Genomic DNA, 26,314 nt, shown 5'->3' on the forward strand with positions numbered 1-26,314 from the left:
TATATATATATATATATATATATATATATATATGGGATTCCTGACTTTATATATATATATATAAATAAAAGTCAGGAATCCCCTGCTGCTGCCATAGAAAATAAACCAGACCTTAGTGGACCTGCTGCTATTTAGTATTTAGGCAAGGTTACATAATGTAGGTAAGGCAAAGTAATTTGACGAGACGTTAATTGTATCGCATTTGGTGAGGGAATCTTGAAGTACATTACTGCTCCAGACGCCATGAATGACTGAGCAATATAATAATTGAGCACATCATTAAAGTGCTTTAAAGAAACAAACAACAGGCCATTCAGCTTTGAAAGCCATTACCAACGTTGCTGGCTTGTTGTGTAACATTACATCCGGGAATAAAGTATTTCCTCCTGTTACCAGCCTCAGAATCGTCGCAGTAAACAAACACACAAACAAACAAAAACAGAACACAACAACAGGTATTCTGAAAACGAGAACGTTGTCCTCTAATCTGGATTGTTGATGGCGGTCAGTGATTGAGCTACCTGGATCGCCAGTGCTGTAGGTGGCAGTCATTTGTCTACAGTCTCAGTACCTCAGACGAAGCAGCCTGTCGCCGCTTTTTTTCCGCCTTATATTGTTAATAGGAAGAGAAGTTGGCACTGTGATCAAACCTGCCCTTTCTCCAAAAGTGAGTATGTTGTTATCACGGTAACTTCCTGCTGTGTTGTAGGTTCGTGTGTGCGGTGCAGACACTGTTGGAGGATACGTGAACATAATGTGATGCATTTATTATGAAACTCAAGGGGCAACTAGATTGAGCGGCGGGAGGGGCTGACTAACGTTACTTCTTCTTTTACTATTGTAGCTAGCTAAATAGCTCAAGTTGGGTTTGTCATTGCCCGTGAACATAAAGTTGGAATAAAGTTTTTTCACGGAGGATAAGCTAACTTTGTGACTTTTTCCTTTGTGACTTGTTTCGTATTACAACAAGTTTAGCCTCGTCAGTCTTGCGCTCAAGCAGAAAGTGACTTTAAATGATATTTATGAGTTACGGTTTAAAACAAACGTACCGTCCTTGTATCTGCGTAAATCAGCACCAACATTAGAGAACTACAGAGGTCTGAGAAGTTGAGATTAAACGCTTTCGCACATCAGATACCTGCGCCATGCACGCGCGTGCACCTGGGTGAACAGACGCCTGGAATCGAAAGTGTTCTAGAACTCAAGAGAACTCACGCGGGCTGTTTGAGCACGAGCACGCGCACGCGCCTCCAGTCTACGCCGCTGATAATTTCCACTTTTCAGTACACTTTTTCTTCTACGTTACGTAAAATTAAATTTAAACTTCGAAAATGTTTTTTTGGATTTGAGAGATTTAAATTAAAGGCATGTCAGTCATGGCCTGGCGGTTAGGGAACTGGACTTGTGACCGGAGGGTCATGAGTTCGATTCCCAGACAGGCCATGACTGAGGTGTCCTTGAGCAAGGCACCTAACCCCAACTGCTCCCCGGGCGCCGGGCTAGGGCTGCCCACCGCTCTGGGCACGTGTGATCCACAGCCCCCTAGTAATCACTAGTGTGTGTGTGTGTTCTGACTGCACAGATGGGTTAAAAGCAGAGGACAAATTTCGATTGGGGTGTAAAAATCACAATTGACAAAATATGGCACATTATTACATTATGTCATTTAGGCCTACCTAATATTTTTACATTAACTTCCTTCTAAATTACAATAAGTACTTGAGTACCTATGTGCAGTTATCAGAATGTGTACAGCACACAGGCAGGAAAGTGCAGCAGTGGTCTCTGTGGTCACAGGTTTCGGTGCAACACGTGTACCTGTGAGCAATGAATGAGTACCTGTAAATGGGCGTGTATACTGCGTTTGTGTCGCAGCTCATTTGGGGGTGTTTCATTTGCATATGGATCCATGAGCTTTTCTCTTGCACGTACGCCACATAAGTGATTAACCACCTGGTTAATGATAAGAAGGGGTCTTTGGTCAGCAGTCTAGTTGTATATGATAGGTGAGTTCATGTGGTGTCATTCTGTGCACCTGTCTTACCTCCGGTTGTGTTGTAGGGTGAAGGAAAGGCCTCCATCTGTTAGGATACGTCCTGTCCTAAATAAATAAATGTACTTTCTGTCCATAGGCCAACAAGTTGTTTTTAAATAATATACTTTTTTCAGATAACCTAAATTATTCATCCACTGAATAGATAATGAGTGTGTTTTTACTAGAGAGCGTGAGGCAAAATGCCTCAATATAATTTGATATAAATACTGCTTAAATATGTATACCCCTAATAAATCACGGACAATAAATTAAATAGCCTGTTAATCATGAAATCTCAACAGCAGTTACAAATATAGCCTGTACTTTAGAACTACATTGATCTAGATGGTTAATTAGCAGTCTGACATAATAAAATGGAGTTGTCTATTTCTGCATGAGCTATACTGCCTGTGATTGGGTGTGTTGCAGAAGCAAAATGATAATCACTTTAGGGAAAACTTCTTCTGTAAAAAATAGAAAAAAATCCAGCATTTTCCAGTAATTTCTCATTTACCCTGCAGGAACTTAATGTCACATTACCATATGTATTTTTATTAATCTAGTAACATGCTGAAAGAAATATCTGAAACAATAGTGGCAGGAAAAGATCAAGGTATTTGTTCTCTTGTGTTGTAGTGATGGCTATTTATGACCTCAAAGCAGTTCAAGGACTGGTCGTCTTTTAAATCTCAGCAGAGGTATTCAGCAGTGGTGCTCTGGAAGGCCAGAGTAGATGGACAGTGACCCCTTGCCCTGCTCACATACACAGGTTTAGGGCAGCACATCCACGCTCCCCTGGTAGGAGCTTCCAGAGGTGGGGACTCGAGTCACATGACTTGGACTCGAGTCAGACTCGAGTCATTAATATTAAGACTTTTGACTTGACTTGAAAAAATATTCAGAGACTTAGACTTGACTTGGACTTTTACACCAATAACTTGGGACTTGAATTGGACTTGAACCTGTTTACTTGCAAAGACTTGATTTTTTTTACCCCAAATCTAAATTTTAAAACGCATATTAATATTTATAAAGTGCGCCCCATTAATTTCATTTCCGTCCTTCTGACGCAGACCAGTCCTCTGCTTTTCCACACTCTGTACGTGTGTGTGTGCATGAGCTGCAGCACAACCAATCAAATGGGGGGTTGGCGAACGTAAATTTTTACCGGGCGGGGTGTAAAATGGACACAAATTAAGTATTATATCGCGATCGATCGATCGCCAGTGGTTGGTGCCAGAGCGAACTAGTAACTCATTGAATCATAGATGTGGAGCAGAGGTAAATAAACTAGAATTTTTCTGGCGTGAGAAATCGGATGTGTGGCGTGAGAGCGTGTGAAGACGGTCAAATGCGTGTGTCTCACGCTCAATGCGTGAGAGTTGGCAACCCTGGGTTCTGTATCTGAACTCGGGGAAGAGAGCCTCTCTCTGTCACCATCATAATATCCAGTTCTATCTCAGCAGTCAATACAAAAAAAATATACCTGCAACATTGGTAAAAAAAAAAAAAAGACTCGAAAGGACTTGAAATTCCAAGTTTCAGACTTGGGACTTGACTTGACTATTGCCTGTCTTGACTCGAGACTTGACTTGACTTGAGTGTCTTTGCTTGAGACTTGACTCGGGACTTGAGGTATAAAGACTTGGACTTACTTGAGACTTGCAAAACACTGACTTGGTCCCACCTCTGGGAGCTTCAAGACAATGAGAGGGTGTGTAGACAAGATTTTCTGGTTTATAGACATCATAGAGATTTGAGAACAGTTCCAGGCAGAGAATTTGATCATTAGTCCACTTCAGGTCAGCAGTTATGTTAGTACCTTGTGTACGTCACGTTGAATTAAGCACTGTAATTGTACCTGTATTCAGTGGCCAACGCCCTTTGCAGTCAAACATTCGTTGTTTTTTTTTTTTTTTTTGCCTAAGCTCGGTGCATATATTGCCACGAGACCATGAATGGATTAAGTTTATGTCTATGTTTGCCTGTGTCGGCAGAGACTTAATATGACAAAACGTGTCCTGTCACAATGTCCCTCAGAGGTGTAATGACTAGTGTGTGTTGGGTCGACCCTCCCACCTCTCAGTCACGGTGATACTTTGGAACATTGTCATCTACAGAATGACATCCCTGAGTTAGTGCTGTGCACTGCTAACACATGCAGCAAATCCATCAAGCATATGTAGATCATCTCGCATGCTTTAATGGATCCCAGAATGTGCTGTGGTTTCTCTGAGGATGCTAGTAGATGTTATTACTCTTACATTTATTTATAACTGTTTATCTGTGTTGGTGTTGCCTGACCCGGGCATATAGAGAGCGGCTTCCTCTCAGTGTAATATTGCCTGTCAGCTCTCACCACAAGCAGTGAGTTATCTTTGGGAACCATGGCCGTCAGCATGTGCCCACCCCTCCCCCCAGGGCCAACCCCCTCCCCCCACACCCAACCCCCTTCCTCTCAGGCTGGGGAGGCTAATCCCATGCCCCATGTGTTACTCACTCACCCATACTCGCTCAGGCTGGTCATACAGTGCTCCCGAAGACGGATATAGCTCGCCACACGACGGTGGGAAAATGTACTTGCTTGCAAGTAATTGTAGATAACGTAGTGAAGGTGAAAGGTGAGCTAAGGTGCGGGCTCGTTGGCACGTGCTTGCTTCGCTTTGGCCAGCTGCCCCCTGTGATCTTCTAACAGCTAGGTTTGGTTTGCACAACACCACATGCTGTCTGCATGGATGATGAAACATGATAAGTTGTAGTGTACAATGTTGGTGCATGACTCCAACAGTGTGTGCAACACGATGCCTTTTCCGTTGCCGTCAGCATATGGGTGGGCAAGGCACATGGGTATTACCTCTGCTTGGGTCTCGATGGAGTTACAGTAAAAATGAGCATTGTTGACCTTTACCAGCCTGTGTCTTTTTTCTGCTTGTGACTCTGTTAACTCTTCGTTTATTGCAGTCGGAGACGTCGAATGCAGATGTTGTCCAAAACACAGGCTTGCTGTCTCAAAAACTGAAGAGGGGCTCGTAGGATGACGTGATCCGTGAGAGAGAGAAAAGAAGCAGCACAAAGCGCCTCTGAAATTGCCTCCTGAGAAGAACCAGCAGTCCTGTCCTGCAACCTTTCAACTCTCTGGGCTGAAGTTGCTCCTCCTGATGGTGTTTGTCAGCACGTGATGGTGCTGTGCAGCCAGGAATGTTTGGTTGACAAGTGTGTGGAAAGTCGAAGTTGGCAGGATACGAGAAGGCGAACAGGTTCCCCATTTCCTGGAGAGTTTGGAGGGCAATGAGCGTAGAGAACTGGACTGCAGAAACATGAGGAACGCTTCGGATCCCTATGACGAGGAGGAGGATGACGATGATGTGGTAAACAGTTCATGAGGGCTCATAAGACAAGGTTGGGAGGAGGGGGGTGTGCCCGTGGATGTTTGCGGTTGTGGAAGTGATCGATAGTGGCTACACACAGCAGGCCTATAGATCATTTGCCCCAATTCTGGGACACAACTGGCTATTGACTGTGCCAGTTAGTAGTGAAGCATATTGGTTTTTCAATGTCATTAGACCAAAAATCAAACAACATCGCTTAATACCTGTAATACCACTCACACTCTACCAGTAGTTGAAGGATTAGTTAGTCAATAGTGTTTACTGTAAAGTCTTATACAAAATGAATCTTCACAGAGTGAACTTGGTTTACCCTTAGATGGGTTTAATATAATGTACATCACCGTTTTTTCTGTTAACTCTATATATTTTTTTTTAAGTCCTCTGAGCGTCAGATTGTGGTGGGCATATGCTCCATGATGAAGAAGTCCAACTCCAAGCCCATGACCCAGATCATGGAGCGACTGTGTAAGTTTGAGTACATCACTGTGGTCATCTTCCCAGAAGACGTCATACTCAACGAACCCGTAGAGAAGTGGCCCCTGTGTGACTGTCTCATCTCCTTCCACTCCAAAGGTCTCACACACACACACACACACACACACACACACACACACACACACACACACACACACACACACGTTGAATACACAGTGCCAGACTCTATCCTGTTATCCTATTTTGAATTGTTCTGTTTCATTGTTGCATTTGTAGGATTTCCCCTGGACAAAGCCGTGAGTTATGCCAAATTAAGGAACCCTCTTCTTATCAATGACCTCAATATGCAGTACTTCATTCGGGACAGGTACGGTGGACCAAAAGCCTCCTCCCCTTACATGTCAGGTCTGATGGTGTGGTCTTTGGTTGAATAGCCTAAAGATTTGAATGTTGCTGACTGTTAGGAGAGAAGTGTATCGTATTCTGAAGGAGGAGGGTATCGACCTGCCACGCTATGCTGTGTTGAACCGGGACCCTGACAGACCCAAAGGTAACAGTCCATGGAGACGTATGTGCCTCTCACACTGTAAATGGGTGTCTGCGTTCTCATATGTACACAGTGATGTGTAACTGTAGGTGGCATGTACCTTAGTGTTGAGCTGTATGGCAGTGTTCTTTAGTGCGTGCGTGTGTGTGCGTGTGTGCGTGTGTGTGTGTGTGTGTGTGTGTATCAGAGTGTAACCTGGTGGAGGGAGAGGACCATGTTGAGGTAAATGGGGAAGTCTTCCAGAAGCCTTTTGTGGAGAAGCCCGTGTCTGCAGAGGACCACAATGTGTACATCTACTACCCCACCCCAGCAGGGGGGGGCAGCCAGCGTCTCTTCAGAAAGGTGCTGTACCCTCCGTCTCTCCTCTCCCTGTCACACACTTTGGCAATGTTTCTGTCCCCTTCGCCCCAGGGAGGGTGATGCAAGTGTGTACCGTGTGCCCTAGATTGGAAGCCGCAGCAGTGTGTACTCTCCCGAGAGCGCAGTTCGCAAGACTGGCTCTTATATATATGAGGAATTCATGCCTACAGACGGTACAGATGTGAAGGTACGAGCAGGCACTGTGATGTTTATGCACCCGTGTGTTTCCAGTGGCTGGCAATAGGTGTCAAAGTGACCGGCGTCTCGTGTTGTGTCTTGGGGAGTGGCAGGTGTACACAGTAGGTCCTGACTATGCCCACGCAGAAGCCCGAAAGTCCCCGGCGCTGGACGGGAAGGTGGAGAGGGACAGTGAGGGGAAGGAGATCCGCTACCCGGTCATGCTCACGGCCATGGAGAAACTAGTGGCCCGCAAAGTGTGTCTGGCGTTCAAGGTGTGCCGTTTTCTCTACGTTTGTTTGTATTTGTCCCCTGAAGGATAAAGTTGAGTGACATTGATATCTGCTCACCACAGCAAACAGTATGCGGTTTTGACCTCCTCCGGGCAAATGGACACTCCTTTGTCTGTGATGTAAATGGCTTTAGCTTTGTAAAGAACTCCATGAAATACTATGACGACTGTGCCAAAGTCCTGGGGTAGGTGAGCCTGCTTTTTTTCCATAATCGGCAATAGTTTATATCACAACAAGAGTGCTTGAACATCTGCAGATCTGCTGGACTTCTCCGTGAAAGCTCTGACATCATTTCTACAGGAACATGGTAATGCGGGAGCTGGCGCCTCAGCTACACATCCCTTGGTCCATCCCCATGGAAGCGGAGGACATCCCCATAGTTCCCACCACCTCAGGAACCATGTGTGGACCCCACCCATACACTCCCTTTATCCACTCGATCAGTGGGCGTGGCATATTGACATCGTTCTTAACGTCATGTCTCTTTCAGGATGGAGCTCCGTTGCGTGATTGCGGTGATTCGCCATGGAGACCGCACGCCCAAGCAGAAGATGAAGATGGAGGTGCGGAATGCCCTGTAAGTCGTCACGCTAACGCACCCACACCCGAAGGCTTGGCGTCCTGTGCTTTACTGCGCCGATGTCTCTCTCAGGTTCTTCGAACTGTTTGACAAGTATGGTGGGTACAAGACTGGAAAGTTGAAGCTGAAGAAGCCCAAGCAGCTGCAGGTGGGTGTGGTGGAATGAAGAGGCGGAGTTCCAATGTAAATTTGTTAACGATGCGATAACGAAGTTGGGGTCCAATATAAAATTGTTTAACGATGCGATAGCGAGGTGGTGTTCGAATGTAAATTTGTTAGCAATAACATGAGGAGGCGTGGTTTGAATGTAAATTTGTTAGCAATAACATGAGGAGGCGGGGTTTGAATGTAAATTTATTAGGATAAGAAGTTGATGTAAATTGTTAGTCTTCAAATCATTGGCACTATATAAATTATAGAGCTGTTTCGTTTCATAGGCATGAGAAGCATTTGTTCATATTTTACTGTAAATATCCTACTGAAGACCTTGTTGCTAATCACCAGACATGCCAGCTTTGAATAGAAATGTCCTGCTAAGTCCTGCACAATTTCTCTGTAACCCTCAAACATTCCATATTTGTTGCTACAACGTTTAGTCTTGCAGCACATTAAGGCCTGTTTCCCACATACGGGTTCAACCTAATCTTGGACCGAATTGCTCTGTCAATGGCTCTGTCAATGGTCAATCACCAGTGAGCTCTCTTTTAACTCTGTGCTTAATTTTTATCTGGGGCTCAGAAGGGCAGCCTTGACAGTCATGTTTACCTACATTTGTCTGCATGTTTAGCTCGGAGGGTTCGGGCTTCACTGGGTATTTTAGTCATTGACACATTTAGGTCGCTGGAATGTGAATGTTGTATAACTGCTCGACTTGTGGTATGCACACGTGCACTGCTAAGCTGTTTATGACCGGAATATCTCATGTCAAGGTTATCATGTGTCATTCTGGTTAGTTTCCCATGGACATTTGTTGTCTGTGAACTTTTTATTGGGTGTGAGGGAGTACAGAGGACACTTTATGGGCCAGCTAATATTCCATTCAGTTTCAGAATTAACCTGAGGTCAAATGTAGGTCATGTATTGGTAAGGGACTTGCTCTTCCTCTTTTTGTTTTTGTTTTGTGTCTCATTTTTCAGTGAGGTTTCTCATGTATGATTCCAGGGATCTGAATCCTGAGGTCATGGACCATGTTGACACCGTGTGCCGTTGTGTTTTTAGGAGGTGTTGGATATTGCTCGTCAGCTGCTGGCTGAACTGGGTCAGCACAATGACTGTGAGATCGAGGAGAAGAAGTCCAAACTGGAACAGCTGAAGACCGTCCTGGAGATGTGAGTACACAGTGATTAAGACCAGATTAACACTGCCACTGCGGGTCAGGAGAGCTGGTTTGTCAAAGCTCCTATCCACAGCGCCGCCCTGCTGTCCATTATCAGCAGCGCAGTGTTTGCGCCCTTGCTGTTACCAGTCTTCATCTCTGCACCCTCCTTCTTCGGTTCTCTCCTTTATGAGTGATTTGGACACCACTGTTGTTCCTTTGCTTTAGTCCTGCTCTCTACACGCAGGGTCCCCTTTTAATATAAAACATGCGGTTTTATTTACTGTCTTGCTTATCATTGCCTAATTTTATTCACACCTATTGAAAACAAAAAAAATTATTTTATGTCATTTTAACTGGGAGAATAAAAATTTAGCTTATATGATCATAATGATCAGTGTAGCTTGTCACTGTGCTCCCCCACACCAAAGAGCCCAGTTTCTTACATTCCTTCCCGTCTCTCTTCCTCTTCCCCTCTGTCTCTCTATCCCTCCGTCCCTGCTCTCTCTCTCAAGGGAATCCAGCCTGAACGATAATCAGTACGCACCTCATGGCCTCTGTGCCTCCTGAAGTGCATTTTGCCTTATTGAGGCTTTCAAACTCACAGTCATTAACCTGTAGCCCTGTACAACTGAATGATGAGTTAAGTAGGATATCCTAGTATTATAATGAATCCCTTCTAATGAGACCAGCGGGCGTCCATTTATGTTGCATGTAACCCCAAGTGTGTCCCGAATAACCAACTACTCCACACCCTCCTTAACCCCCCTGACCTCCCCAGCCGTCTGGAAGCAAGGCAATTTCATAACACATAACACGTCATGTAAGATATTTGATTCATTGATAACAGGGTGATTTAAAAAACAGGCTTTGGGTCAACACTTGTGTGACAGTAACCCCTGGGGAAGTGCTTGGTTTGTTATGGAAAAAAACTGAACTGAAAAATGCCCTCAAACCTGGTTTAGAGTCAGTTTGTCCTTTTTTGGTTAAAGACAGACTCCAGACCAAGTTTCTAAGCATTTTTAAAATGCGCGTTTAAAAATCTGACGTCTGATAATCAGATGCAGGTTAATCAGACGTCTGTCTGTTTTATTTCTGTTTTTGGCATGTTGCTCTCAGTTCTGAGAACAATTCTATTGTTCTTTCCATTGCATATTTGTTCTGCATTTTTAAGATGTCCTCTTGCAGAAAGGATGGCTCTACTAGAGAACGTTGTTAAACTTTAGTGTGTTTAACAACAAGGCAGGACCGCAGCTGTCTGCCCTTGCAAAGTCCTGCAAAGCCAGTGTGGGCACAGCCACCCGCTATAGCATGGCACACAAGCCAGCTGGTAATCCATGCCACCTTTTGGAAAGGCGAACCACACGATTCTTTCCAGAAACTTGGCAACCCCAGAGCACCCGTGAGCAAGCAGGGAGCTATGCCGTGGCCTGTGGCCAGTGCTGGGGTGTGTCTGCGTGGCTGCCGATGGGGTCTGATGGGGTGTCTGTGTGGCCGATGCTGTGGTCTGATGGTGTGTCTGTGTGGCTGTGGCCATGTGCCTCGTCCTGTGGGTTGTCTTTCAGGTACGGCCATTTCTCTGGGATTAACCGGAAGGTGCAGCTGACCTATCTGCCCAACGGACAGCTGAAGGCATCGAGTGAAGAAGAAGGTGCGTGCACGAGCGCGTGTGCATGAGCGCATGGCTCTGTGTGCGTGCACGAGCGCGTGTGCATGAGCGCATGTCTCCGTGTGCGTGCCTGTTCATTCATTAGTCCCAGACAAGCATGAAGATGCTTCATTTTAATCTGTGTACATTTTATTAAATTAGGTTTGTCAGTCCAACAAAAAAGATGAGGTAAAGTTAAAAAAAAAAATGATAGTGTGGCATGAAAAGTAACCCTAGCCCTAACCCTAGATACAGCACAACTCAAAACCCTAACCTTAAGCCTAGATACAGCACAACTCAAAACCCTAACCCTAACCCTAGATACAGCGCAACTCAAAACCCTAGCCCTAACCCTAGATACAGCGCAACTCAAAACCCTAACCCTAGATACAGCACAACTCAAAACCCTAACCTTAAGCCTAGATACAGCACAACTCAAAACCCTAACCCTAACCCTAGATTTTGAATTAAAGAACTAAGTACAGTGCAACTCAAAACTTCAGAAACATCAGGCTGATGCATCAGATATATATTTTTAATCATCAATTCATTATCTTCATTATAATAGCTATTTTATTGCATTTCACAGTCACTTTTCATGCCATTAAGTGTCTGCATGTGTGTCCGTGTGTGTGTGTGTGTGTGTGCACGTGTGTCTGTCTGCGTGCGTGCATGCACGTGCCCACACACAGACTCTCTGACAGGTGGTCCTTCCCTCCTGCTGGTGTTGAAGTGGGGGGGGGAGCTGACCCCGGCGGGCCGTGTGCAGGCCGAGGAACTGGGCAGGGCGTTTCGCTGCATGTACCCTGGAGGCCAAGGTACACTCGCACCCTTTATACGTCTATGAGTTATCTGTGTTATCTAAAGAGTGGTGACAGAGTATACATAAGAAACCACAATCTGCAGTTCAAGGGGATTGATGACAAAGTAAAAATCATTTAAATATAAAGAAATAATACATAAGTGTATATTTGTCATGTTGAAATGAGACCACATGGCTAATGCTGCTTGCATGAACACGCTTCTCCATAAGTAGGGGTGGCTTTCTGCTCCTTCAGCCCAGGCTGAAGATTTACTGATGTAGTTTTGTACATGTAAAGCTGCAGAAATATAGTGGTGGGCATGAGAGACACTGTATTCACATGCTGGTTCTGCTGCTCACTGTCTGAAGTGTTTTAACATGTGCTTCTTTGGGAAGACCATTAAGACATTTAAATTTGTAATAGTGAAGTTTAAAGATCCTAATCTTTTATATATTTATATATCATCTTATATAATTTAAATAATATCAGAATTTTAGTAATGTGTGATTTTGTTCATTGTGGCATAATTTTATTTGAGTTTAACTATGATTTTTCTTTTGTCAAATAGTTTCTGCAGCTGAATGCAATTATATGGCATACAGTAGCTTTTTGTAACGGGTGAATAACGAGCCCTTTTGGTTTCTCTGTAACCGTTTGCCCTGTGATCTCTACACACACCTTTTTATCTCAGAGCTGCATGCTTGTCTCGCTTCTCCTGCCCAGAACTTTTGGTGGACCTGGGACCTTTTATTTCCTTTTTGGGTATTTTTGCAAGTTGTCTTAACAGCTTTCGCTGTGGCATAAAAAAAACGAACCGGTCAGGCTATTTCCTGGTCTCCTGCGGAGTCATGGCGCTGTTGAGAGGACTACAGTTCTCCGCACTGCCAGCTGACCTGCTCTTCTCTTGAATTATAAACTAGATAGCTGCAGATCCATGGGCGGCGAGTCCCCTATTGACTGTGGTAAGAAGGGCTTCCCAGGGCGGGAGTGTGCGAGTGACCTTCCCAGGGCGGGAGTGTGCGAGTGACCTTCCCAGGGCGGGAGTGTGCGAGTGACCTTCCCAGGGGGCGGGAGTGTGCGAGTGACCTTCCCAGGGGGCGGGAGTGTGCGAGTGACCTTCCCAGGGGGCGGGAGTGTGCGAGTGACCTTCCCAGGGGGCGGGAGTGTGCGAGTGACCTTCCCAGGGGGCGGGAGTGACCTTCCCAGGGCGGGAGTGTGCGAGTGACCTTCCCAGGGCGGGAGTGTGCGAGTGACCTTCCCAGGGGGCGGGAGTGTGCGAGTGACCTTCCCAGGGGGCGGGAGTGTGCGAGTGACCTTCCCAGGGGGCGGGAGTGTGCGAGTGACCTTCCCAGGGGGCGGGAGTGACCTTCCCAGGGGGCGGGAGTGACCTTCCCAGGGGGCGGGAGTGACCTTCCCAGGGGGCGGGAGTGACCTTCCCAGGGGGCGGGAGTGTGCGAGTGACCTTCCCAGGGGGCGGGAGTGTGGGAGTGACCTTCCCAGGGCGGGAGTGTGCGAGTGACCTTCCCAGGGGGCGGGAGTGTGCGAGTGACCTTCCCAGGGGGCGGGAGTGTGCGAGTGACCTTCCCAGGGGGCGGGAGTGTGCGAGTGACCTTCCCAGGGGGCGGGAGTGACCTTCCCAGGGCGGGAGTGTGCGAGTGACCTTCCCAGGGGGCGGGAGTGTGCGAGTGACCTTCCCAGGGGGCGGGAGTGTGCGAGTGACCTTCCCAGGGGGCGGGAGTGTGCGAGTGACCTTCCCAGGGGGCGGGAGTGTGCGAGTGACCTTCCCAGGGGGCGGGAGTGTGCGAGTGACCTTCCCAGGGCGGGAGTGTGCGAGTGACCTTCCCGGGGGGGGGCGGGAGTGAGGCAGTGATTTTCATATTGGGCTTTCTAAGCTGCTTTTTTCATCCTCATATCATACTTTTGCAACCATGTGACCCATCTAATCCTGTTTGTCAGCAGGCATACGACCCAACTAATGCCGTTTGTTTTGCGTAAGTGGCATCGGGAGATGCTGTGTGTGGATTGTACCAAAGATTCCATGACATGGATATTGGTTATCATGGCTCATAAACAATCCTGTAATTTGTCAGTGTAATGTATAAAATACCTTTTGGTTGTTTTGTACAGTGAATTAGTTGACAGCATATCGATGTTGTTGACATTCTTGACAACCAATACCAAAGTCTGTGGACTCTTGTGTTTGTATCCATTGCTATGTTGTAGTTGAGTATTGTAGTTCTTGAATCTGACAGTGGTTTCATTACTATGCTTTTATTGTGTTCCTTTATCTTTCATAGCTCAGATTTGCATGACTTAATGTGTAACAAACTTATCCAGTCCCCAAATGTAACATCCTACCCCCATGCATTCAGTTATTAGTATCAAGCCAGCAGGACGCTCAGGCAGAGTAAGAATCACATTCAGAACAGCAGGGGAATGGTATTCAGTAGAGGCTGGTTGGATTTTGTATTGCGCGCGCGCAGCGCGTGTGTGAGTGAATCCTTAGCCAGGCCAGGAGTTTGGTGCTGAGATCTGTGTCCCATAGCAATACCTCCACCCCTGTGTCCCTGCAGGTGATTATGCAGGCTTCCCTGGTTGTGGCCTTCTGCGTTTACACAGCACCTACCGCCATGACCTCAAGATCTACGCCTCGGACGAGGGCCGCGTGCAGATGACCGCTGCAGCCTTCGCAAAGGTGTGTGTGCGTGCGTGTGCGTGCGTGTGTGTGTGTGAGTGTGTGTGTGTGCATGCGTACATTACATGTTCCCGCGTGGGCACAGGGCCTGCTGGCGCTGGAGGGCGAGCTCACGCCCATCCTGGTGCAGATGGTGAAGAGCGCCAACATGAACGGTCTGCTAGACAGCGACAGCGACTCGCTGACCGACTGCCATCAGCGCGTCAAGGCCCGCCTCCACGACGTCATGCAGAAGGACCAGGACTTCAGCGAGGACTACCAGAAGGTACCCGGCCGTCGGGTCTGCTCCCCATACAGCTAGCTGGGCCTGTTGGAGATGCCATCCTCTCTGCTGTTCTTCACAGCTGGCTCCCACTGGCAGCCCCTCCTTGATCAACTCCATGAAGACCATCCAGAATCCCGTCAGGACGTGCGACAAGGTGCACGCTCTCATCCAGAGCCTCACGCGTCAGATACGCAGTCGCCTAGAGGACCCCAAATCCGCCAGTGAGTGCCCCTCTCGGCCCTCGTGGCCGTTCTCCGCTCCGAGCCCGTTTTGCGAGGCTGTTTTGAGGCGGTTCCGAGCGCGTGTTGATCGGAGCACCTGCTCTCAGACCTGCAGCTGTACCACAGCGAGACCCTGGAGCTGATGCTGCAGCGCTGGTCCAAACTGGAGCGGGACTTCCGCATGAAGAGCGGCCGCTACGACATCAGCAAGATCCCCGACATCTACGACTGCGTGAAGTACGACACGCAGCACAACGGCTCTCTGGCCCTGGAGGACACGCTGGAGCTCTTCCGACTGTCACGGGCGCTCGCCGACATCATCATTCCACAAGTGGGGGGACACTTGCTATTTTTTAGTTTTTGTTCATGTGTTTTTGAGTGATGTTTTATTTGTTTGATTGTTTTGGTTGCTTGATTCCCTTATTGCTCTTTCTCTCTCTCTCTCTCTCTCTCTCTCTCTCTCTCTCTCTCTCTCTCTGTCTCTCTCTCTGTCTCTGTTTCTGTCTGTCTGTCTCTAATCCCGTAGGAGTATGGCATTAGTAAGCTGGAGAAGCTGGACATTGCCAGTGCGTACTGCCTGCCGCTGGTTAGGAAGATCCAGCTGGACCTGCAGAGGACACATGAGGATGAGGCTGTCAACAAGCTCCACCCACTGTGAGTTTCTGTGCTGGTCTACAGCTCCATGAAATCCCCCTCAGGCCGTGTGGTTTATAACGCAACACCCAAGCAATTATAGAAAAAAACTACTTTGAGAAGTTCAACATATCCTTATGCAGTTTTTAACTTTCTTTATTTTACCTACAACCCACTTCATGAAGCAGATCTTTGTTCCTCTCTGGGTGTTTTGGATTTGTTAATTGGCTGTTTACGCTCGTGTGTGTGTGTGTGTGTGTGTGTGTGTGTGTGTGTGTGTGTGTGTGTGTGTGTGTGTGTTGAGTTCTTACCAGAGCACTAACTCAGCTGATACCACTTGTCGTTGTTCTTTAAATTGTATGTCTGTCTATGGTTATTTGTGTTTCTTGGCAAATGTCTAACTTGCAAAACACTAGGTAATGATATTGACTCCTGTAGTTTAGTAGTAGTCTGACTCAATGGTATCTTGAATTCTGGCCTATCCGTACTATTACCTAGGATGCAAAGCACTGTAAGTCGCTCTGGATAAGAGCATCTGCTAAATGCCGTAAATGTGTGTGTGTGTGTGTGTGTGTGTGTGTGTGTGAGAGAGAGAGAGAGAGACAGGATTCGTCTGTGTGTCTGTGTGAACCCATGTGAGTGATCAGAATGTGCTTTCACTCCCCCTGGTGGTTCAGGTACTCGCGTGGCGTGATGTCTCCGGGTCGCCACGTGCGAACCCGGCTTTACTTCACCAGCGAGAGCCACGTGCACTCCCTGCTCAGCATCTTCCGCTACGGAGGCCTTCTCGACGTCAGTAGGAGCTCATCCTAGGCCTTCCACACATTCACATTTAGTGTGTGTGTGTGTGTGTGTGTGTGTGTGTGTGTGTTGACGTTGGTGTGTTCATGTGTTTCTGCTTCAGGAGGGGAAGGATGAGCAGTGGAAACAGGCCATGGATTACCTTAGTGCTGTAACTGAACTCAACTACATGACTCAGATAGTCATTATGCTGTATGAAGACAACAATAAGGTAAACTCTCAGTCCACCTGCATCTTCTTTTATAACCCATTGTCCTACAGGCAGTCTCAGCGTGTGTGTGTGTGTGTGTGTGCAGGATCCATCTTCAGAGGAACGTTTCCATGTGGAGCTGCACTTCAGTCCCGGGGTGAAGGTCAGCCCAAACGAGGAGAATGCACCAGCAGGCTTTGGGTTCCGCCCTGCCTCCGCTAAGGTGTGTGTGGGGGTGTGTGTGTGTGGAGACAGTATAAACACTCACCGTGTACCAGTCAGCGTCGGCACCCGTGTTCGTTTATTGCACTGATCCAGCTTCCTCTTTCCCACCCTTACCCAACCCGGTCCGTGAGATGTTTGTTCTGACCCGACGGGAGAAGGTTCATCCTTTGCGTAACATGTTTGTCGTGACTGCAGAGTCAGGAGAAGCAGGAGGACTTGGGTAGCCTGGAGGACCTGACGGAGGACCAACCTACCTGTCACACCCTCTCGGACCCCCTGAGCATCCACAGGAAGTCGCCGTTGCTTGGCAACCGCAAGGCTGGCTCCATGGAGGTGCGGCCTTCAGCCAGGCCTCCAGCAGACGTGGTCTCGCATTCAGCGTGACGCCTGTTGTGGAACATGCCATCTACACCTGCACAAGCATTAAACATAACAATCATAAATTAGACTGAAGATAAATGTCTGCAGTCCATGTCTAATGTCAACAGGCAGAGTCCCTGGTCTTTTGAAGTTAGAGACTTCAAATGTCTCCGTGACATTGCCTGAGCAGCTGAGTAAATAATTGTCATTGGGTAGCCTGTTGCTTTATTTAACCGACTCTGTCTGTGTGATTCCTCTCCCCACAGGTCCTGTCTGAGTGCAGCACCTCCTCTCGTGGGGCCATTTATCGTCTCTTCCCCTCGTGTTCCCGCCAGTCTCCTGAGGTGAAGTCCAGCGGCCTGGGTGCGTACAGACTGTCGCCCCCCAAACCCAACAACCCCCCCCCCCCCCCCCCCCCCGTCTAGCCCAGACCTCACTGACCGCAGTGTCTGTGGTCACACATGACCCCAGAACCCCTGCCATCCCTACTTAGCGTGTATGGGACAGTGACGAGGCTCTTCTGAGCGCTGTTTAGGCTGGGGGGGGGGGGGCAGCTTGCGCTTTACCAGCACGTCGGTACTCCGGCTGCCAGTTGTGATCTAATTTTGGCTGCTGGCAACACACTGAGAGCTATTCCTGTCTGTCCTGTTCCCGTCAGAAAAGAACTTTGAAGAGGTGAAACAGTACAAAGCCTTCCTCCAGTTATGAACCATTTCACACTTTTATACTTCATACCTCAGTGGCGCGTACCTACTGCATATACCTGCGCCAGGACAACGATGGCCGCTATGATTACACAGATTACATTGGACAAGTGACAGAAATCAGTTTTGTTCCACATGTAGAATCTCATCTCTTCATAACATAAAGCTACAGTCCTGTAGGAACACAAGTTTACTGAGTACGTTTAAAAAAACTGTAATTCATAAAAAAAAAGGAGATTCACCATCTAAATGCAGCTGTTGTATTTACACTTTGAGCATGTCTGTGAGGTTCTTATTAGTACCAGTGCATGTTGCATCGAGCCTGTTCCTCACACCAGGATTAAACAATCCCACCAGTTCCCCTGTGAATCTGGATGATTGCACTTCAGCCTGGTCGTCCCTGGGGAGTGTTGGGAATGGGGGAGGGGGGTGTGTAGGGGTGAGCTTGTTCAGGTGAACTTGTCCACAAAACGTCCCCTGCATGTCCAGTAGTGAAACTAACTGCCGTCGCCCCTCTCCCTTCCACCTCCACCCACACCACCCTCTGTGACCCCCTACTACCCCCCCTCACAGGCTTCCCATACACAGGCCTCTTCAGTGCCTCCTCCCGAGGGGTGTCCTCCAGCGCCCCTAACCTACGCGAGCTAGCGCCATCCCAGCGCAAAAAGGTCACCTCCCCCAGGAGGCGGACCAGTGGGCACGGTACGTCCCCGACGGCCTCTGGTGAAGCGTATGGGCTTTGAGCCCGTCATCACGATCATTCAGATCAGTGTCATGTTCCCAATCGGTTTCTATCGCTTTTGCCAGTTCACTTCCCGACCAATCTGCATAACTTTTCCATTACACCCTAAATCACGGAAGGGCTTTTGCACGGTCCTGACTGCGGGTGGCGCCGTCTCTGGGATATCTGTCCCTTTCTCGTTTCCTCTCTGAACTTCAGAGCTGACTGTACCACTCCAGGGCTAATGGCTTCGTCCATGAACCCTCTGCTCACGTGGGTGTCCCAAACGCTGCAGACACATCCTCTATATCGCCCTCCGTCTCATTCAACTGCTCAGTTCAAATTCACTTTGACATGTTTATTTCATGATTAATTCATGTCTCATGTATTAATCATTAAAACTCTGACCCTGAAGCTCTGCATGGGAGATTGTCTTCAGCACGTTAATTTGCATCTGGAAATGAACTGATTGTGTGAGTGTATGTGCATGACTACACACACATTAACATATCTGTAAAGAAAGTATTTATTTATTTATAAGACTGTTTGCATATGGTTCTTGTTCCAACTCATTTGGGTCTACGTAGCGCGAGTTTATTCCCACAGGACGAGGTTGAAGGCCTTTGATGCTCTCATGAACATGTTAGGTCCTGCTACGACACACATGGCTGCGTTTGTTGGAACCTCCAGAAGACTCCGTTCTGCTTTTCTTGAATGTTTATATTTTTAAAACAGTGCTCAGTCATTTTGCTTATGCCAATTTAGCAGTAGCAGTCAGGTTAACTCTTCCATGACTCAACCGTCCACACAAAATTTCCACTTCCTTTTTGTTACAGGGTATGTTCTTGTGCCTTTTACAGTTTTGTCCACAGTGTGTCACTGTGCCGTTACACTAAGACCTGTGGCATAATAGACGGTTTAAACTCTACCCAGAATAGTGCAGTGTCACTCCGTTCCATTAGAAATGGGCACAGGGGGCTGTTTGTATTATATAACCTTAGATTGTCTCTTTGTTTCACATCAAACCCGCTGCATGCAGATTGTCACTCTTTTATATTTAATTAATATTTAACTCTAAAGTTAATTTAGAGGGACTGGGTCTAAAAGCTTTGGGGCAGAGGGATGGGCAGTGTGTATACACTGACACACACACACACACACACACACACACACACACACACACACACACTTGCTGGTGTCCGTTCTCATTGAATGGCTATAATAGGAGCATAACGGCAGCATAGTAACATGGCGTGCTTCTTTTATTCCCTCAGAGTTGCTCTCGATGCCGGCTGTAAAGAGGTTTTCTGTGTCGTATGCCAGGCATCCAACTAATGGTATGTCCGCTGTTTGGACTCCTCGTGTTCTGACACCGCCTGCATGCCCTGGGGTGGTAGTGCCTAGTCATGTAGTGTCATGGTCTTGATCTGGACGTTGTTTGAATTGCTTGTTGCCAGCTCCTCACGTCTGTTCTTACCCTCTAAAATGTGGATCCTCTGACCGCACCGTCACACCTCTGAGTTTGATCTTTCCTTTCTGACTCCTTCGTTTTTCCATCCTCATCCTCGTGCTCGTGCTCATCCTCGTGCTCATCCTCGTGCTCATCCTCGTGCTCGTGCTCTGGCGTGCATGGCCCCTGACTGGATGTGACCCGTGTGATTTTGTTTTCCTTTGTGTACTCAAACATTGTCATGTGCTCGATGTCTGATGTGATCAACCAATATGGAGAAATGCCTAACCCTCCCATCACTGAATAAATTGGTCAATGCTAAATTATGTTAAATTTCCATGTTTGCTTAATATTCAGTGATCCTTGCTAAGGATGATTGCTGGCAGTGTAGAATTGCTGTATCCATTAGCAATTTGGATAGCAGTGATTCACTCCTCGCTGCGTTAAGTTGAACTGAACACCCACCCAAACTGAAGGCCATGCTGTTTGTCCACGCACAATGTGGTTAACCACTGCTGATTAATGTAACCCCCAGAGTCACCGAATACATTGGGGGGGTATTCATACGTTGTGGACATCTCGTGTCGATAAGCTTGTCGCAGTTCTGTTGTTGTTCTGTTGCTGATGTATGCCGTGATGAGCTGGGAAGACACAGTACAGCAGGCGGACTCGGGCCGTCTCATCGATCTGCAGCTCCTTCCTTGTTGTTTTGGTTTTAAGGACTTGGCCGTATATCTGCAGCCCTGGGCTTCACTGGGAGTAGGTGTGCTGGTCGTAAAGAAACTGTTGACAACAGCAGTCTGTGTTACTGCAGATCTCAGCAGCTCTAGAGTCGTAGTCCTTGCTCCTGGTGTTGGTTAGATTCCTGGGGGGGGGGGGGGGGGGGGGAGTGGCCATTAGTCTTGGTCATTTCCATATGCGGTGTTCCAGATTAAAGCGAATGCAACCGAATCGTTGCCTAGTCTGTCCGGGTTTGTTGGTGAGAACCCGGACCCTGTGCGGTACAAGAGTGTGTTGGAGGCAGCAAAGGGAACCTGTCAGCCCATTTAGGAAGGCGTCTCGCCGCAGGAAGGCTCAGCCTCGGGGAGAAGCAGAGGTCCCAGGTTCTTAAGCACCCCTCTGCTGCACAGTGTGGTCGTTTCCTTACAGGTCATTCAGCAGACAGAATACCTGATAATTGGCTGCTGGGTTTAGGGTCATGTTTTAGAGGTGGCAAACCAATAAACTGTGGTTGTGGCAGGTCTGCAGGAGAGGACTACCACTGAGATGACTACTGAGTCCTTCCAGTCAGGACTTTTTCCAGGACTTTTTTTTTGTAAAGATGATAATGTTGGTTAAAATACATCAGTTAATCTTGGCATGCCCTGTAAAGTCAGTTCTGAAATGCTGTCAGACATACTGATGTCAAGGTTACTGATGTTTGAATTCAGGAAAGGCTTCACTCACCTCAGGGAGCTGGAACGTCTCTTTCAGGTCTCTTCACTTTTATCATCTTGAAGTACCTGAACACACTGAGTAAAAGCCATAGTGTTAGCAAGACAATAACCATGAGCTTTTTTCATATTGGAGCTGTGAATTGGAGGGGTCTGGTGTGGAGATGTCTGTGTGTTTTTCGTTAGGAACAACACAGCCTTTGTTGTTAATTTGCCCACCTTGATGAGTCACTCGGGCCTGTGATGTCATGTGCACCTGCTGACCCGGGGCCAGAAGAGCATGCCGCACTGACCAGTAGCTCCTACACATCTTCCTCATCTTCCTCATCCTCCATATCTGTCTCCGCTGTGCCTCTGCTCTCCTCACCTCCTCACCTCCTCACCTCCTTTCTTGTCTCCTTTTCTTTTTCTTTTAAATCACCTTTCCCTCTTCCCCCTTCTATCCTCTTCAATCTCTCTCTCTCTCTCTCTCTCTCTCTCTCTCTCTCTCTCTCTCTCTCTCTCTCTCTCTCTCTCTCTCTCTCTCTCTCTCTCTCTCTCTCTCTCTCTCTCTCTCTCTCCCTTCATCCTCTGCACCCTCAGGAACGACACAGGAGCAGCAGTGGGTAGCTGAGTTGCTGGGCGGGCTCTCGACTGACCCCGTGTTATCTCAGCACCTCCACCGCTGCCCCTATCACCTCCGTCCGTTCACCAGCTGGTTGTTCTCCCAGCTGGAGCCCCGTGACCGCTCCTCCGGTCAGCGCACCCCCCACACCACCACTCCTGGCCCTTCGCTTTCGCAGCTCCCTCACTGGGAGTCACACCTCTGCTTCTTCCTCTGGCTGCTTGCTGTAGCGTGTCCACATGGGGCTGGCGACCGGCGCCGGGCGACCACCTCCTCAGTGCGGCCGTCCCTCTTCGTTAATATAGAGACCTGATCCAAGACACGTAATGATGTTCAGACCAATTCCCAGGAGTGTGGTGGAATTTGCACCTGAAACACGAGTCAATTGGAAAGCGGGAGTGTATTGGAAAATTGATCGGCTGATTTATATGTAATAAACACGTTTGGGGCTTAATGGCTTTCTAAGTTGGCAGAAGCACAGATGGGGTGAAAAGGTCACAGTGTTGTAAACATGCTCAGTTCAGACTGCTTGTTTTCCCTCTTCCTGTCCCTGCACTATGTATCCTCCTCTCATTCACTCCTTCCTTGGGTTTTCGACACACCTCTCTGCTACATGGTAATGAGCAGTGAACACTGCACCTCCATGTCCTCTGTACTTACTGCATCAGCTAAATGTGAGAACCTCCCATACCAAGACAAGATTCCAGACCTCGTGACAGAGGAGAGAAAACGAGGGACCCGAGCCTGTCCTGAAACTGCCCGAGCTGTCCGTCCTTTGCTAACCGACGTCTGGACGGATCTTCCCGGCATGATTTAACTCTGATTTTGATATAAAGAGACTGTGAATTCCTTCAGCACAGCAGATTCCACAGCTTATAAAGGACGCCTCGCCTGCCTAACGTCACCACCACGACCTGCGGCAGGTAGCGTCCAACTCCATTAACCCTCCCAACCGACGTGCCCGAAAAACAAACAGAAATCATATTATCGCGGCACATTTTCTACAGTGGCACGACACTGCGGGAGCCTTGAGACTGATGACCCGTTTATCTCCTTTAATTGGTGCATTAGTCAGTCAAGCAGGCTTAATGTGGTGCTGCTCACAGTACTATATGGTGTGAAATGTTAAATAGGAAGAAATTAGGTAGTGGGGAAACAAGGCACAGTTGAACTTGGTAATAGGAGATTTGAAGGGAGTAGATCGTGTTCAGGCTACGGGACGGGTGCGTCTCTGGTTGTACTCTGACAAAAGACCTGATTCGTTGTGTTGTACTGCTTCACTGAGGAGCGCTACTCTACTGGAGTGGCCCTGCGCTTCAGGATGGCGTTTCACATCGATTGTTGTGATGTAGTATCTGAAGCACTTCATATCTGTGTGTGTGTAACCAATGATGCACATGAACATCACACGGGTGTTTTAGGTCGTGTTTCTGTCACCCAGGGCCCTTGTGCTCTCTTGTATTGCTGTCTTTGTGACACTACCGGTACATTTAAATCCCAAATGCTACCCAAATGAAAAAGTGGAAAGGTCCTGTGGTAATGAAGGATTTCTGAAGAAGAGCCTCCACTCTTACTCTCTGTCTGACGGCCTGACATTTCAAAAGCATGAAAGGTTTTTCCTTCTCTGAGGCATTCACTCAAATCTCCCAAAACCCAAAACGGCGCTGTTTGAGTGTGGTATTAAAGTTGACATTGGTGGAGACGATGGCACTTCAGCTGGGGGTTGTAAAACACTCCCCCTCCCTTCTTATGAATGCAAATACTCTGGGTGGCAGAGAGCTGGAGCATGTAGGAGCGGCTTTGGGATTGGGCCTTTGTTTCTCTGTTTCTGCAGGCTTTGAAGGCTGCTCGATGGTGCCCTCTATCTACCCATTGGAGACACTGCACAACTCCCTCTCGCTGAAACAAGTGGACGAGTTTCTCAACAAAGTGTGTGAAAGCAGGAGTGAGACCCTCACCAAAACATTGAAATGTAGGTACACACACACACACACACACACATGTATGCATAGCCCACATCATGATCAGCAGCTATGTAAGTGATACGAAACGAATTATATAAATGCCATGTTGTATACCGCTAATAGCCTTCAAGTTTCTATAACTCTTAAAATGTGTGAACTGATCTGTGTATCTAAGATTTAATGTTCTTAGAAAATGGTTAAGTTGAAAACATGTTTGAATGATCTACTGAGCACATGTTCTCTTTCTCTTACCTTTAAGGTCTCTCAGCTATGTTTGATTCCCAGTTCCAGCCATCCATGCAGCAGCCCGAGAGTCTGGAACGGGCCAGTTCTTCTGTAGCTCCTTCACCTCCGCAACCGCCAGCCCGGCCTGTCTGGTGTGAGTATTCCCCCCCCCCCCCCCCCCCCCCCCCCACACACAATGCTCCAAAATACCCGGCATAGTTGACCGTCTGCCACCAGACGTGGAAACAAAATTGGCCCGTCTGTGTGGGCCTTAAACTGTCTAAGATGCTCTTACCGTGCCGTCTCCTCCCATCTCCGAAGGGGAAGCCTTCCAAGAATGAAAGCCAAATAAGGACTCTCCTCCCCTGCAGCACCCTTGTCTCGCTGCAGTCTGATCGTGTCACTCGCCTTCGCTGCTCTTAGCCTTTAGATCCTCTGTCTGCTACAAGTCATGTTGGGGTGTGTGTTCACCGGCTGTTATCAGCATCCACTCTGGACATTTATCTCCGCAGGCATCTGGCAAATCTAGGTTGCCTAATGTGGGCACCATTTGCTTTGTCTGACTGCTCATAACCTATTTACTATGACTCTTTAGTTTCAGAGAAACCAGGGACACGCTTGAGGATATGAGCGTTCTGCAGATTAGAATGGTGGAGTTGTTCTAATTGCCGTTTTGTAGCTTGACTTGTGGCATTTCCCCATGGGGTTTCTTTATTTAGACCAATCCTGTTTCGTCTCCAAATGAGAGGTGTGGCTTAAGTGGGACTAGAGAAGGGTGTGCAAACTGGAGCAATAAAATGATTAATCTTACCTCTGTGCCAAACCAATGTTTGTATTGTGTGTGTGTGTGTGTGTGTGTGTGTGTGTGTGTGTGTGTGTGTTCTCGTGCATCCAGACCTCAGCAATCCTCCTAGCGCTGCATCCACTTCAGGACCTTCATCCCCATCCTCGGCTGAGCCTCCAGCCCTCAGCATCAGCAGCGAGTAGAACTCACGCTGCACATGTACTCATCTCGTCCCCGCCGACCGCTGATCCAAGATCAGTTTCTTTCTCTCTCCGTCATGCGGTGCTATGGGTAGCAGAAGTTAAGCCCAGATCAGTAAGCAGCTACTTCCTGACGCCCACAGCTGCCAACCTGCTCACCTTTTGCACTTCCTGTGGTAATGTAAAGGCCCTTTGTCTTCAGAGAAAGAGCATTACTTGGGCTGTCAGGCAACAGACAAGAGACCCGTGAATCCATTCATTAGCTGAACTTCTATACCTCTGTGCTGAGAGGGACTGAGATCTTAATTACAGTCCACGCTAAGCAGTATAAAGATAAGGAGACTGGAATACACACTGGTAATTGTCCCTTCTCACAGCTGAACGCAGCTGTCGCCGCTTCTTGCAGCCGAGCAATTTCATTGGACGGTGATGTCACTCCAAGCCCAGCAGCGGCTAAAAGATGCAGGCAGACCAATCAGCACGTAGGTTTGTTTATCTGGAGGGAGCCGAGCGGTCCCGCCTCCCGCACTCACACAGCTGAGTCACGGTGCCAGTAAATACACAAAAAGCAGTTCTGCTGTAGCCACTGATCAAGCACAGACTTTTTAATCACCTCCGATATTTTCTGAGGTAAATTTTTTTTTTATGTTGCCCATTTTAAACTAGTATTACATAATGCAAATCATATAAATGAGAGGAAGGTTTGAGTCAAACGGGAATTATTTGTATGGCTTAAAAATAATAGTATTGGGGAGTTTACTTTTGGTAACAACTGTGCCTTAGCCCTGCCATGGATTCCAAATTTGTGTTTTGCTTTTTAAAATGAACTTTCCGTCCAGTTCAGATTTATTACCTGTACCACTTTTGTGTATGCCTAAGTGCTCTGGAAATGTCAGGAATGGCTGACTGAGAATGTTTAAATGTTTAAATCTGCTGTTCTTGTCAGAATGTTATGTCGTCGAATTGATTGAATTTATTTAATTTTGAGATCTATGCAGATTATATTATTACATTAATAAAATAATGTGTGTAAAGATGAGTGCCTTTTTATATAAAGTGATGATTCATAATAATCATATTCATCATACGTTTTGTTTGTTCCCGACGTTCCCATTCTTTTAGACTTAATCTTGCAATTTTGAAACCACATTTAGAGTCTTAACATTTAATTTAATTCAGGACACTCAAATCCACTAATGATGACTCATGCCTTGCCCTCCGCTGTGCTGCATTGCTATGGTGACGGGATTCTGAACG

The 26,314-nt window shown here is 47.5% G+C and overlaps 1 protein-coding gene across 15 annotated transcripts; it reads left to right on the forward strand.

Annotated features, from left to right (window-relative positions):
* Positions 1-388: 388 nt before the first annotated feature.
* ppip5k1b (diphosphoinositol pentakisphosphate kinase 1b) lies at positions 389-26,105 on the forward strand. 15 transcript variants are annotated; one of them, XM_077021493.1, is made up of 32 exons: positions 389-667; positions 4,997-5,403; positions 5,802-5,997; positions 6,136-6,226; positions 6,324-6,409; positions 6,594-6,748; positions 6,852-6,953; positions 7,057-7,218; positions 7,299-7,420; positions 7,537-7,638; positions 7,727-7,813; positions 7,889-7,964; positions 9,035-9,144; positions 9,647-9,670; positions 10,697-10,782; positions 11,472-11,597; positions 12,503-12,544; positions 14,156-14,277; positions 14,363-14,542; positions 14,622-14,763; positions 14,871-15,094; positions 15,290-15,417; positions 16,065-16,188; positions 16,301-16,408; positions 16,494-16,610; positions 16,808-16,945; positions 17,239-17,335; positions 18,250-18,378; positions 19,672-19,734; positions 23,719-23,856; positions 24,108-24,227; positions 24,969-26,105. In XM_077021493.1, the coding sequence occupies exons 2-32, from the start codon at positions 5,353-5,355 to the stop codon at positions 25,058-25,060; spliced, it is 3,540 nt and encodes a 1,179-aa protein (XP_076877608.1). In that variant the 5' UTR covers positions 389-667; positions 4,997-5,352; the 3' UTR covers positions 25,061-26,105. The 15 variants fall into 15 exon arrangements, with proteins under 15 accessions (XP_076877608.1, XP_076877612.1, XP_076877616.1 ...); XM_077021497.1 differs by having other exon boundaries at positions 16,074-16,188; XM_077021494.1 differs by lacking the exon at positions 389-667 and adding an exon at positions 4,539-4,656.
* Positions 26,106-26,314: the final 209 nt, after the last annotated feature.

Source organism: Brachyhypopomus gauderio, chromosome 11 (genome assembly GCF_052324685.1).
Source record: "Brachyhypopomus gauderio isolate BG-103 chromosome 11, BGAUD_0.2, whole genome shotgun sequence".
Taxonomy (NCBI): Eukaryota; Metazoa; Chordata; class Actinopteri; order Gymnotiformes; family Hypopomidae; genus Brachyhypopomus; species Brachyhypopomus gauderio.